The sequence below is a fragment of the Micropterus salmoides genome, unplaced genomic scaffold (assembly GCF_014851395.1).
Source record: "Micropterus salmoides isolate LMB-PRFRI ecotype aquatic unplaced genomic scaffold, ASM1485139v1 Ms_hic_scaffold_7, whole genome shotgun sequence".
Classification (NCBI taxonomy): domain Eukaryota; kingdom Metazoa; phylum Chordata; class Actinopteri; order Centrarchiformes; family Centrarchidae; genus Micropterus; species Micropterus salmoides.
The window spans coordinates 23832433-23847987 of NW_024044459.1; the positions used below are offsets into that span (position 1 = coordinate 23832433).

Sequence of the window (15555 nt, forward strand, 5' to 3'; positions counted from 1 at the left end):
GATTAAAAAAAAAAACAGGGGTCAAATGTGTCACCAATCAGCCTATACGTATATGAATGCCATAAATCCACTTAAACTAATAAGTCTGGTTTGAGATGAAATGTCCATTAGGTTTTCTTTTTATTGGATGAATCACTTTAAATACATTAGTTTATTTTGTAGTACTAACAGTATTTGATGACCATTTTCTAACAAGGACATTTCTGGCACTAGGTGGCACTGGTACATCTTTGGTGTTTCCTCAAAGCCCATGGTGGTTTTGGAATGAAGATGAAAAAGGAAATTCAATAAATAAATGACTGAGTATCTGCTGTGCCATGAGTCGTTCTACATAGTACGTATAAATTGAAAATACCTTCAAAAGGCATTTTTTTACATATATATAAATAATAAAAAAATAAAGTATAGCCTCTTGGTAATATTAGCTGATCCTCTTAATAGATAAGAAAGTGTGCTCAGATAGATGGTGCCCCTGAGCAAAACAACCCAGTAAAAACTGGAAAGTGGCTGGTAATGGTTTACATTGTGCACAGCAGCTTTCAAGTGTAAAATTGTTTACTGGAAACTGGACTGGGCAATAGTCAAATTTTTCTATCACAGGCACAATGTAAATGCAATTGATTTATATCGGGATACTGCTCTCAGAGTGAGCTGCTATACCATGAATGATTTCATTTACCTGCAGAGATAAAGAAAAAATTCATATAGTGACATGTATGCAAGTAGCGTATTAAATTTAGGTCTGACCAAGTTAAAAATCTCAGCAGACACATAGAGCTACAACCAATATTTACTCCTCATTTTAAATTATTTATTGCTTAATTATAATTTATCAAACAAAGATCGATACAATTAAACCAACTGGTGATGTGTAGAGTGTCAAATACAAACTTCACACAAAATTAAATGTCTGATCAGCTTTGGTTCTCTACTGCTTGTAGTGTTCCCAAAAGTTTAGAAAAATAATTTATTACTGAATGTGGAGTTTTCTTATTGCAGCTCTTAAGTTTTCACTGTAACCAGTGGTGTAACCGACATATGCCTGGAACAAACAAATGTTCAGTAGGTACTAAACCAACATAAACCTTCAAATTAATATCCATTTAAGTGCATTTGGAATCACCTGAGAGGACATTACTGTTAAACTGATTACTTTGATCCACCTCCTGAGCTGTCCATTTTGTTCCTTTAGTTGCAAACAATTATCTAAAAAGGAATTGAATGATATAGCAACTATTGTCTTTGGGAGAGATGGTCACCTGGATATCTACAAATAAAAAGGTCATTTGTGAGCTGCTGAAACTGGCAAAGTAATCATCGTTTAACTTACCCTTGAAATGAGTGGTTTAACTCCTGACAGTTCAGTTCAGGTAGGAATGTAATGCGGCCAAATTCAACCACTTAAGGCTGCTAATATTAACATTAGCATTCGTTGGCTGGATTGTTAATTCAAACAGAGAAGTTCAATATCTGTTGTTAATAGCACAGAATGTTAAATGTCAATATTTGTTGTTAATAGTCAATCAATGTTGATCAAACAATAATTAACTAAGTTGTAGCAGTTTTTTTGTAGATGCAGAGCAGCTTTCTTTTCCATTTTCAATATCTTTTATTCCCATTTGTTAATTCAAATTATATGTTATTAATAAAAAGGGAATAACCCCTGTATTTTGCATAGTAATTTTCAAATTTAGATACATTGGATATTGCCACCAAGCTTCAGCTATAGGCAGCTTCAGTTCAAAAAATATCAGAATCTGTATCTTTAAAAACCTTTATCGATATAATTCTACCTAAAAACAAAGCATGTTTATACAGTGTTGTGTCTTAGGTATTTGTTTGGTCTAACACTTGACAGGTTAAAGCTACAGTACAAACTAATCAAAGGTTACTTCGTTCACACAACATCAACATATGCGTGTTCCTCATTACGGTTTTGGTGACAAAAATAACTTGCCACAAAGTGTTTGACAAACAAGACAGCAAGTCTGATTGCACTCACTAAATCTTATGCAGAAAAAAACCCTAATTACATACTCGTAGTATGATATTCTACTTGGCTTCCAGTTCTCCGTCAGACTCAGGAGAAGATACACCAGACTAAATAGTGGCTTTTCTTGCTCTAAATAGTGTACTTCCTAATTACCAACACCACCCATGCCGCATTACGATGTCCTCCAAACATGTAGTCAGTATCACCAATAAAAGCAATACAACATGCGCATGAAGCATCACATCAACTCCAGCTGAGCTGAAGTAGTGTATAAAACTGACAGTAAGCCCCAGTTATTCTGGCTTGGTCCAAGAAGGCAGCAATCCAAGCAGGATCATTTTAGTGTTTATAGTGTCATCAATTAATGGAGAATGTGACTCACAGACCAGTCTCCGAAAAGAGCAGCTGTGATGGGCATCCAGGTGGCTCTGGCTGGACAACAGGTGCATCCTCCACACTCGTCACTATCATCCCCTCTTTGTCTCACTGATCTCCTCTGTCATTCTTTACTGTATGGCAGTCTAGTAAAGCAAAATGTGTAAAATTATAAAAAAACAAAACAAAAAAGGAAGTGACATGAGTCACTGGCTGTTCATATGTCATGGTTACGAGTCACACCAGGTTCTTCTGGGCTGTCAGAAGCGTGCCAAAACTTTTATGTCAAGGCCACCAGCTCCACCTGAACCTGCCCCGGAACCCTGAGCCTGGTTTGATCCCTGGTCCACCTGGATATGGTGGAGGCCAGAGTTGAAGCTGGCACACAGTAGATTGTTCGAGTCACTGGGAGCCAGAGAAACCAGTGGACCAGCAGCATCCAGAGACAATGTCCCTAAACAGACTGAACAGAGATAGGAAGGGTGGAGGTGAGTTAATGTAAAAAAAATCTAAACACCCAAATAGTGTCTGTAAATGTGCCCATGTGTGTTTGTATTTGTCTCTCTGTATATAAATGTTTCCACCCTTGAGTGGGTGTTACCTGCTGTGTTTTGATCCCAGATTTTGACAGAGCCGTCATGAGAGGATGTGGCTACCCAAGCTGTACCACTAGGAGGAACAGGCAGAAACATACAGCAGGCTGTGGTCTGCAGATGGCCTCTGTACTCCACAACTTTACAGCCAGGCTGACGCAGGTCCCAGAGCTAATAACACACAATGACACAATTCCACTGAGAACAAATGACAATATCAGACCTGAATAGGCCTCTTGGGTGAGAGGCGAAACGTCTTCGAGTATCTTCGACCAAGTCCGGTTGCCCATGATTTTAACCCACCTTGGATGACAATGTCAGAGGTTTCAAAACTATCTTCATAAGACAGTGGACAAATGAGAGATTCTGCCATAACAACTGAAACAACGTGTTCCCACATGAGAAGCAACGCTTTGTAAGTAGCAAGAGCATTCATTTTTAAACTAAATTCAAATCTGAACAATGGCAGCTAAACCTAATTTTGAAAGAACTGTCAATAGTATAATAAAACCTAACAATGCATGTCATAATATATCTGTTTTTTATTTTACTAGAATGGACTGTACTACAGAACCACTGGTATTTAGATAAAAGATTGTTCCTGGAAAGGATTAACGTCTCCATATTTGACTTTCATCTCTTACTACTTTGAGAAGATACAGATTAGACATGAACAAGAACTAGCAGTAACTAATAATTTCACAATGGTAAAAAGGTACAACACATATTGTTTATTCCAGCTGGTGTTTGTCTAGTATCGATGAATACAAGCCAGACAATAGGTTAACCTGCTGACAGCCTCAACCTATCCACAATCTGCACAGCCAACAACCACACAAACCCCTCCAATAGTCTCACCGTAGCTTCACAGCCTTGGCCTCCAAAGCCATTGCTGCTGGACACCAGATAGTTTCCATTTGGAGAAACGTCACAGTGGGTCTGGATGTATTGCTTGGCTGGAAAAGTATTGGTTACCTGCCATGCACGGCTGTCCCACACCCTGTACACATAGGCAAAAACATCATTGTAGAAATACACTGCACTGTATCCATGGTCCAAGTCCAGACAAAACATTTCTTGTGACAATTTTTAAATCATTTTTAACAAACATTCAAACAAAAAGACCAAGAATATTGCAGCTAAAACCACAAACAAAGCCAAATATTGAAATATTACCAGTATACTGAAGTTGATCATCCATTTTCACTTTAATACTGGGTAAGCTCGGGCTGCTGTCAAGTGCTTCTCAATATTAATAGTAAGTGCCAAGAATGACTTACAGGTATAGAAACCTGTTTGAATTGAACATATTATAGATATTGGAAATATTATGCCACTGACTACATGATGCAATAGGCTACATATCGGGAGAATACTGCTTCAATACATAGCAGGATCTAGCCTCCAAATCGGAGTTATAAATCGAGTGCTTATTATACTGTCATCTAATGGTGAAAACATTTAAGGACACAAAAAAACCCTCTACACCTCTAAAGTACAGTACTGCGATTTAGGGGGAAGGGGAAATTTGTCACATGTTTTTTTGTTTGTTTGTTTGGGTTTTTTGCTGTTTGAATAAGTACATAATTGAGGTTAGATAAATAAATACTTGTCAGTGGTCACTCCAATATTGTGTACATAAAATGTGTGTGTGTGTGTGTGTGTGTGTGTAAAAAAATATAAATAAATGTATATAAAACATAATACTAATAATAATATAAAAATTGTTAAATGAAGGAATGTAAGTTAAAAGGGGTAGGAGTACATAAGTTTTACTTCTTCTTACTCCTTTTCGCACATGTGATAGAAGTATGTTAACATAGGAAAGAAGGGTACTTTTGCTGCTCATCTGTTGTTTTTTCCCCATTGTTTTATTTTTTATACTTTCTTTTACATGTTCGAAATAAAGATTTCAATATCAATATCAGTTTTATATATTCAATAGTCAGTGTATTGTTACAAATGTGTGTAATGTAATGTAAATGTGTCAGAGGCCAAGGAGCAGTTCGGTTAAGCGTAAAAATGTGTGATCACTCTTCATTCTCCCAGACTAATAAATGTCAATGTACAGGTAGCACCCATCAACCACAGCCAGAACAAACTGCTGGTTTATTAGCTATAATCACATCCATCATTTTACATACATTGAGAAGTATTTATGATTCAGTTTAACATAATTTGATCGTTGCCATTTTATGAAAGACAATAGTACAATCCCAAGACTTAATACCACTTAGGGTATGGGCTACCATAGGCGCACCTAACTTCTGGCTGACCTTGTTGGGATAATATCAGTCACTCAGCAGTATATAACTGCTGTAAACGGTTGCATAAGTTGTTTTTTGTGACATATTGATTTGTACAAGTCTTGGTAAAGATGACCTGTCAGCATGCTGCAAGTCTTTATTTTCTGGGCTATATTAAGGGTATACCAAGATAGAAAGCATGTAAACTCCAAAAGTACTGTCAAAATGTTATGGGCATGATGTGAATTTGAATGGCAGCAGCACTGTTCATTTCCAGAGCCATCACCATGTGTTCCAGTAAAACTCATCATTTACAAATTAACCACTGCGCAAGTCCTTGATTTTAGCATTAGATAGACTTATTTTGTGACTTGTTCATGTAGTGCAGTGTTTCTCAACGGGGGCGGTACTGCCCCCCAGGGGGCGATCAGAAGATGAAGGTGCGCGCTGAAAGCAATATTTTGGAAAAATATTTTGAGCTGCTCTTGGGGGGCGTTTGTTGAGGTGAACGTTTTAAGGCGAGTTTACACAAAATATTCACAACAATAAGAGTTTAAACTTTAAACTACTTGCAAAAAAAACTGTGGTCTGCAACATTAAAACCTGACAGTTTCCTTCACTGCGACTGGACAAGACGATGTGTATCGTAACTCTTCTTCTCTTCAGTGTTTCTGTCAGCTGCTTGTGGCGCAGCTCCGTACTGCCTTCATGGGAACAGGAAGTCAGTATCATCTGTAAAATTTCACCCCCATGTAGTTAACTGTGTAAACTGTGAAAATGGATGCCCTGTTTCTTGGTTTTACCGTGGTAAAGCGTTAATTTATCTAAAGAGTAGACCGTGAACGCCTTGGTATCGCATTGTTACACATTTATAAGAGGGATATTCTGCTGTCGGACTCAACGAAATCAACTTCGTCCAACACCTGATGCGACACCAGCGAGTACTGTGAAGTGGACCCACCTCGCGCTGTGTGTCGCAGCCAGTTTGTGCGGTAACGTGAGAGTTTTAATAAGCTATAAAAATGGGCTATAAAATGTAACATCAAAAACGGAGGCGCAGCCTTTCGGGACTGTGTGACTGTGAGCTACACTTCATCATAGTTGCTGAAGTTGTGTGAATTTGTAGTGAAATTTCTGTCTGATCACAGGTGTTAGTTTCGTTTTGGTGAAAAGTTGCCACAATCACATTTAAAGAGTTTACTTCCCTAAACAAAAGACACAAAAGAGGAGGAAACATCATGTGTGTTAACTCAGCAGTGATGATATTAACTAAGTTGATCTGCAGGAGAAACATTTTTAAAAGCAGATAAGAATGCCTGAGAGCCTTAGTGCATTGTATCCCATTATATTTATATATTTTGAATTCCTCCTGAAATTCACCTGCCATCTGAATTTTGTGTTTCCCTTAATATAAATAAAAACATTTCCAATAGGAATTGGTGCCGAAAAGGCAGAAATTGGAGCAGAAATTTTCACCAGAATGCAGAAAATGAAGTCTTTAATGCTCAAAATCTTAAGGGGGTGGACCCCACAGTTATTAAGTGCCATCTCCAAGAAAAAGGTCTCTGGGAGAACAATTAATTTTTAATAAAATATAATTACTATTTAGGCCTACATAGCTTTCTTCTTCCCTGTGAAAGTAATAAATCTGTAGTCAATTATGTGCTCAGTAACAACAATAATATTATTAATAATAATAATCAACAATATTCAGGGCAAATAGCCCTTAAGGGACCTGGATAATGGATAGGGGGGCGCTGGCCCAAAAAAGTCTGAGAACCACTGATGTAATGTTTTAACCTCCAGGGGGAGACACACAGATTAGGTCAGAGCAGCCACAGGGACAGTGCTACAGAATAAAAACTAGGTGTCACAATTTTCCAGTCCAAATGTTACAGCCAACTGGGACTTGTCCTCACCCATGACTGATTATAGCTGGGGTGAGCAATGTTGGAGAAACTAGCAAAAGAAAGCTAGATTTTGAAAGAATCCAACCGAAATAATTGGGCCAAATTAAATAATTAGCCATGCTTATTACAGTCCTGCAACAGCCACAGATACTGGATTTTTCTAATTTTTGTGTCCGAGAATTTGATTTATTGATGGCTGTCGGGATGTAAAGACAAATATAACAAAAATCCTTCTGAAATAAACTGCCTACCCCAATTTTAAGACTCAGACGAAGAACAGAACAGTTATCTGTCACTCTCCAAAATACACAAGAAATCAGGAAGATGGAATAAAACTATTTCCTCTAAATTGGTATCTCACTGATCTGCTAAAAAAAGCTCTGGACTGACATTAAACATTAAAATCAGTCTTAGTGTTGCTTTGATGTTATACTTATTGTAGTTCTGACCCTGCATTGTTACTAAATGAGGATCACCGCATTACTGATAATAATTGTAACACTTGCTTCACACTCCAGAACGCCTTTTTTGCTACACATTTTCCTATGGTGTAGAAGCAAGACAGCATATTACACATTATCAACTGCAAACAAAGTGGATTTCTACCGAATTTCAGTTGTCTTGCTACGCACCTTATGGTCTTATCCTCAGAGGTCTGGACTACAGCGGAGCTGCCTGGCACCCAACACACATGAGTAACCTGGACAGAGAAGAGAGGAAAGCAGAAAAGTTAAAAGCCTGCAGGGCGTGAACTCAGAATGGCTTATTGATTTGATTCTTTTTCTTACATACACACTATCTTTATTACCAGGTTTCTGGAAATGTTGTGTCTCTGTTCACATTTAGAGGATTCTATATCCCACAGGCACATCCAGTTGTCACGAGAACCGGTGCACAGCTTTCTCCCATCTACAAACCACAATAAAAACCATAGATTCAGTGCCGATCAATAATGTGAAATCCAAAAATCCGAAATGCAAAAGCCTCTGAAGCTACTATACATGATTTCTTAATAATTAAAACTTCTTATATAATAAACATATAGTCCAAAGTTAATAATCGATAAAATATTATTAGATAATATTCTTCCCCGCTTGCATTCAGGACTTGTGGCAGGCTGATATATTACTAATCCACCATAGCAGCATTTCGCCTGACCAACACCTGAGACAATTCAGAGATATCCCCTCCAGCCACTTTCCAGCTTGTTGAGAAGTCTCTGTCATGTCTCAAGTCAGATCTACACTCAGGAGGCCTGAGCGTGAACATTCTTACCAACACTGTTTAAGTATGTTTGGAATTGTCTTCCAACAGCTACACATAGAGTTTGGTTTTTATATTACTTTTGTATATTTACTGCTGCAATGACTGGAGGAATATTTAACTGTCAGAAAATTATCTGTTCCCAAACCAACAGTACAAGGAATTGAGAAAGTGATAGTAAATTGTTTCGGGATTAAAAAAATATGTCATCTGTGCAGAAATATAACAGTATACATTTGGTATAATAACCTTGAGTTTTATCTTGCATTGTGACATACTTGCAGATTAGAATACAGCAGTTTACTTATTAGCGAGGAGTCTCATTGTGTCTGTGTTTGCGCACCAGGGCTGATTGCTAGTCCATTGACCACCAACTCGTGCCCACAAAATTCTTGAATAGGTTCGTCCCCCTGGTTTAGGTCCCACATCAGAACCGTCTTATCCCGTGAGGCACTAAAGATCCATGTACTGCCCGGATAACACATCACCTGGCAGATAGATGGAGGCAGAATTAAGAGCAGTCGAGACCAGAGGATACGTATATGTGAAATGTTTAACAGCCCTGAACAGTGCCACACTGTCATCAGTGCGCACACACAGTATTGACGTTACCTTGGTAACTTCTCGGTTGTGACCCTGGAAGGACTGACACATTCGGCCTTGTTTCCAGTCATACACCACCACAGCCTGTACACACATGCAAACACATGCGCACACAATAATCACTACATGTTTAAAGGTTTTTCACACAATTTAACATTCTTATTTCAGTTGTTCAGAGATTTTCCGGTTTTATATGGCCCATCAGACTTGTTTTTACTGTCTAAACGAATATGTAAATTATAATTTCCGTCTTTTACATTGGTTCATTTATCACTTGAACTTCTACAAAACCAGAGAAAAACATCAGCAAATTAATACTGTGAATACATTTCTATTATTTTGAAGTGATCAGCTGCTAGTGCAGTGATTTGATTACCTGGTCAGTCCCACCAGAAACACACAGCTCTGGGCTGAGATTGGTGACAGTGTTTATGGACCCTTGATGAGCAGGTTCATACTGCACCACCTGACTGTCAAAATGATCAGCCTTCTCCCCCGGAGACTCCCTGAATACAAAAAACACCATTAGTTTAAAAAAAAAAAAAGAAGAAAAAAACGTACAAAGAAAGAAATTCACAAATTAAACATACTCTCACAACTATTTGCAATGAATGTTGGTGAGGATAACTGCTTTTCATATCTAACTCTGTATTATTCTCATATTATGTTCCTTTACAGACTGCACTGCTAAACTCTTCTATTTTGAGATGAAAACAATCTACATACAAAGTTAATATCCTACAGTGTACATACTAGAATCATCTTTGCACATCATGTGATATACAGTATCTGACAAATGTGAGTATACCTCTGACATATTTGTAAATATTTGATTATATTATGTTATTATATTATTTCATGTGACAACACTGAAGTAATGACACTTTGTTACAATGTAAAGTAGTGAGTGTACAGCTTGTACAACAGTGTAAATTTGGTGTCCCCTCAAAATAACACATCACACAGCCATTAATGTCTAAACCGCTGGCAACAAAAGTGAGTACACCACCTAACCACAATTAACCATCTGGTTTCTTCAACTTTCACCCTGGAGCAAAAATCAGCCTTTAAACTTGAAAGAAATAATGATTTATTGTGATAATTATCGATATCGAACATTATGGCATTTTTTTTTATCAAGATAACATTTTTGGCCATATTGCCCAATTCCATGAAGTCATGTCTCACCTGTAGATGTCAGACCTCTTGCGAAACTTGCTCTGTAGTTTGCCCATTTCTGCTAGGAACCTGCAGCCACACTGACACACCAGAGAGAAAAGTTGCTTAACTTGGATAAAAATCACAGTTGCATCCATTAATGTCTATCCTTCCTTTTAGTGAGTAGTGATGGTAAACAACACCGTGAGTGACTATAGTATGGTGTGCACAACTGGCGTAATTTTCCAATTCGAGAAAACGCAGCAACTTCTCTCATCCAGATTAAGCATTTATTTCTAAACATAGGCCAGTTGTGCACGGCCATGCTGTTGTTTACAAGTGGTCCTTTGAGCCTGATCATGTTCAACTACACTATGGCTACTTCTGAAGACTTCAATGATGGACAGCCCACAGCAGGCCCCTGCCCAAGTCAGACTGGGTGTCGCAAGGCATCAGGAGGACTTTAAAAAAAAAAAAAAAAGTCATTTCATTTCAAAAGCTCAGTAAATTAAATTATATTTCATAACAGCAATAATCACAAAAGTACATAGTGACACACTGAATGGAAGTATATCATTGCCATAAAATACACTCAGGTCATTGGCTGAAATCCTAAATACCTAAAATTGAAACTTTACCGCTTTAATGCAGTAGCATTACATTATTAGGATCACCTACAGCTTATTCAACTCACTTATGTTATACTCTTTCCTCAGATTTGCGGGTTTGACATTAACATTGACATTAATATCTCCAATGTGGCTGACCGGATTTTAACCCTTCAAACTGCAGTTTAAAAGTCCATCTCCCTAAAAGGCAGGGTATGCGATTCCAATCCAATACACGTGTTGTTGTGAAATTTGGTGAAAATAAATCTGGTGTTTGTACACGGCCCATGCTCTGTAAATTACAAACAAACAACACTTTTTCTGCCCTGGTTTGTGTGTCAGGTAACGTTAAATCACATGATCACAGACATTCAACTTACTTTCTACTTTGCCAAGCTATGTTGATGTTGTGATTAGCTTTAGTAACAGGAGATATGTTAATATCGCTGTCTGAAGATGCCGTCTCTGGAACAATCAAAACAGTTTCCTAACGCAAAACCTACCCAAGTTACTAGATGTGTTGTTGTTCGCTCAGTATCATAGTATTTGTGATGGTACTGAATTTCTCCTGAATAGCATACTTCACTTTTATAGTTCTTTTGCGATTTGAACTGCGAAGTTAGCTCTTACAATGCTAATTTATATCAAGAGAGAGATACACATGTTCATAGGACCCTGGGAACATAGGGTTGATCCCGATTAAACCACACGTTCCCACGCAAAGCCTACTTTCTCGCGCACACGCACACCTAAGCTCCTCCCTCGTTATCCCGGCGTACTCCTCAAACAATCGGCAGGAAGGAGAGGGCTCAAATCCTATTAGGGTCGCATCATTACTGTCGCAAGGAATTAACTAGTCACTCGAAAACACCCGAACTGCGATGCCAATCATTACGCAACAACACCAAGGGGTTTTAAACCGTAGGTACTACCAGTGAAAAAATGTTCATGGCTCGTGGTGCACAGTCAGTGTAGATAAGTGAAGCGAGATTTCTTACCTGTCACTGGCAAGTGTGGTCGCTGTGTGAGGCTGAGGCAGTGTGGCTAGCTCGCTAGCATGCTAACTAATCTTTATCTGTCATACCAAAGTAGACCAATGCATTAGTAGCACAGAAGCGTGGATATACAAACGTTATAAGTTGGTAGAGTCGTTGTCGAAGCGACCGAGAAGCCTTTCCCACAGACTGCCATAATAGTAAGTTGTCCTAAGTGTGTACACAGAAGAGTCTGTTAACTACACGGAACCGTCCCTCTCTCCGTAGCGACGATGGGGCGACGCTTTCTCGTATCTAAGTGAGGACGAGGTCACGTGACACGGGGCAGGAAGTAGTCGAAAGCTTTCCTCTTACAAAGTAAAAGTCTGATGTAGTATTTACTATATTCCGATACATTTCCGACATCTATTAACTTTTTCTGGACACGTATCCAAGGTGAATAACTATTAATGTCCGTGTTTATTAAATCAGTCAAGTGATCATGGCTTATATACACAGGTGCATCTCAGAAAACATGAATATTGTGCAAAGTTAATTTGTTTAATGGTTCATTTGAACATTTATTCTAATGTTCTAATATTTTGAGATATGGATTTTTGATTCCATATGCTGTAAGATGTAATCATCAAGATTAAAACAAAAAAAGGCTTATATTAAGGATATATTTAACTTTATGTGTAATGAATCTTGAACATATAAAAGTTTAACTTTTTTACTTAAATTACAGAAACAAATGAACTTTTCCACGATATTCTAATTTTCTGAGATGCACTTACATGATGAGGTAATTTATTTATTTCCTCCTCAATTGGTACATCTACACCCATGGCTGGATCAACCTTCTTGGGGGCACTAGGGCAAAGCTGGTGAGTTCCCCTTCTATTAACCCCCTCTCACCCTCCTATAAATAAATAAAGTCACAAATATGCACAATATGCTGACACAGGCTAATTACTGAAATTTTACAGAGGGACCCTTCTGACCAGGTAATAAAGCAGCAGTTGATATTGTGCTTTAGTAATGCATATTCATGTATTTCATAACAAGAATCACAAGTAAGAAAAATACAAACCAGCTACCATACTGTAACTTGGGATGTTTGGGACCCTTGTTGGTCTGGGGCCGTGGGGAAGTTGCCTGCTTTGCTCAGTTGGTAATCCAGCCTAGTGTACACCATAAACTCCATAGACTGACTGTATTATATGATTGAAGATCTAGCCTTTCACAGGGCCGTTAAAATCTTATTTAACGGCCCTGGCCTTTCACCCAGCCTATTCACTCTGCACATGCTCAGTTTAGTCCTTATTCCACATGGGAAAAACTGTGGGGCACAGCCAATAATAGAGGCAAAAGTCATTTTGAGGTAATAAAGTTTTTTTTACTTCATTTAATTTTTATATTGCATTGCAGTTAAACTCATCAAACCTAAATTATGTTTATTGTGTGTCTATGTAGATATCTTTCATGCAAGTTCTTAGTGCTAATGTTTAGCTGTAAGGTAAGCTAATTCATGGCTACAAGAGTAGTCGTAACAACAAGAGTCTCGGTTAGTTGTAACAATAAAAATGTTTAGTTGCATTTATATGTTTTCTTTGAATTTCAGTAAGTGTCTCACAAACACAGTAATGTTTAATTGTTTTATTATTATGTTTAAATGTTATAGTAAGATCTTGTGTAAGTGTAGGCTTCTCTGTGGGCACTCTTTCCAGGAGTGCCATATGTATGTCACCACAGTGACGATGCAAGACAAACACACACTAATATTGAGTTGGTGCACATTTTGTCAAATTTTATTATTATGTTTATGACATGTTTATACATATGTCATAAACAATATAAACATATTATACATTATATTTATGTTTTTCTTATATTCCTTATTACATAATGCTATATTTTACCCCGGTGTATATTGTAATGTTACATTTCATAACCCAAACTATGGGATGAATTGTTCATTGCTCATTGTGTTTGAGACTAAACCATGAATTTTTGCATAGATAACAGTTACACCATTTAATAGCAGACACATGTAACTAGTTTGTATCACATATTGAACGCACTAGCTTGAAAGAGCTCCAAGATAAAGACAGAAATGTCCAAAATGTTACAACCATCCCTAGTCTCCCCTACTCATACATCTTTGAAAGCCATAATAATGTCTGGATAAGAACCAACAACCAAAAGCCTAACATTTTCAATGCAGATACCATCAGTGTCTCTTGCTTCTATCCTCACACTGTCCAATGACATAGAAGAATGCAATAAAGTTATATGTTATCTTCTTTGGTTGAAATGTCAAAGTAAAGATGATATAGTATGTGCATCGGTTGACGATGGGCACCAGTCCACGATGGGCATCCATCGTCAACCGCTTATCCTGCTTACATGGTCGCGGGGGGCTGGAGCCAATCGCAGCTGACATCGGGCAAAAGGTGGGATACACCCTAGACAGGTCACCAGTCCATTGCAGGGCCACATATAGACAGACAACCATTCACACTCACATACACACCTAAGGACAATTTTGGAGACACCAATTAACCTAGCCTGCATGCCTTTGGAGCATGGGAGGAAGCCAGAGCACCTGGAGAGAACCCACGGGGAGAACATGCGAACCTTCTTGCTGTGAGGCAACAGTGCTAACCACTGCACCACCGCATTGTTTTCTAGTTAATGTAAAATAAACTGGGAGAATATCATTTTCAGACAACAACATGATGCCGTTGTTTCAAGGGGAATTTAGACTTTAAACATGATTATGCTGAACAACACATGACAAGTTAAAATGTTACTGACCTGTGGCTGGGTGTCCCTCTACAGAGCTGTTTGGTTGACCTTGATTGGAGGCACAGGTTAAATGGCTTCCCAAACAGGAACTGGGATGAATCAGACAGGTCCCTGGAGAGCTAACATTAATTCTACCATAGAAACTAGTTTTCACACGCTTCAAAGCAGCTCTGATTTTGTCTGCTTCCTAGATAAAGTCAGGAAAGATAGCTTTGGCTTCAAGGGCTGGATTTACCCCTTTCACACATGAATTATTAAATCACAAAGTATTACGTTTTTATGTTTGATTTTACTTTTAAACAAGTGAAAATGTATACCTATAATGTTTTCTTTCCGATATATTTTATTTTGAAATGCCACTGCAGTGGACACCATGCATCAAGGGCAGAAAAAGGGAACTTTAAAAAAAAAAAAACATTTACTAAAAGCGGTGGTATGAATAGACTATATATGCAATATATATATATAAAATTATTCAAGTGCAAATGATATCAGTATTTTAAATCAAAATTCAAAATAAGGCAGAATATACCCTTTGGAGCAGAAAGTCCACTCAAGTGGACAGATGTATTTAAGTAATAATAATCTATATTTAAGTAAGTCTTTAAGTATTTCTAACATCTTATTTAGTTGAAAAATAGTTTTCAGTCTGGTTTTCTGAGAATAAAAAGGACTTTACTGTTATTGCTGAGGTACTTGGTGCATCTCTTCTTCCTTCCCATGCAGTATATCAAAATGAGAGAGATAATAATAATAATGCATTTCATGCTTGAAATGGTTAAACAACTGCATTACATGCAATTAAGCACTGAGTAACTGGGATGTTCCCATTTAAATTGTCTAAATAGGCCACTTAGTTAGGTTACAATCAACATTGTTCAATACCTTTGTGAGATGACCTCCATTCCAACTTTGTTTGCAGCAAATGGTTTAAGTGAGTATGACTACAGTTAAATTCTCTTTGTGACAGCAAAGTATGGTTGATCATAATCATAATCATATAATGGTATTACAAACAAAA

The 15555-nt window shown here is 37.7% G+C and overlaps 1 protein-coding gene across 3 annotated transcripts; it reads right to left on the minus strand.

The window, feature by feature from the left end:
* Positions 1–789: 789 nt before the first annotated feature.
* wdr31 (WD repeat domain 31) lies at positions 790–12049 on the minus strand. 3 transcript variants are annotated; one of them, XM_038702910.1, is made up of 10 exons: positions 11748–12049; positions 10172–10242; positions 9360–9489; positions 8993–9067; positions 8724–8868; positions 7926–8026; positions 7750–7817; positions 3820–3961; positions 2970–3132; positions 790–2831 (listed from the first exon to the last, which is right to left on the minus strand). In XM_038702910.1, the coding sequence occupies exons 2-10, from the start codon at positions 10216–10218 to the stop codon at positions 2629–2631; spliced, it is 1074 nt and encodes a 357-aa protein (XP_038558838.1). In that variant the 5' UTR covers positions 10219–10242; positions 11748–12049; the 3' UTR covers positions 790–2628. The 3 variants fall into 3 exon arrangements, with proteins under 3 accessions (XP_038558838.1, XP_038558840.1, XP_038558839.1); XM_038702912.1 differs by lacking the exon at positions 11748–12049 and adding an exon at positions 11253–11622; XM_038702911.1 differs by lacking the exon at positions 11748–12049 and adding an exon at positions 11130–11237.
* Between the last annotated feature and the right edge of the window lie 3506 nt (positions 12050–15555).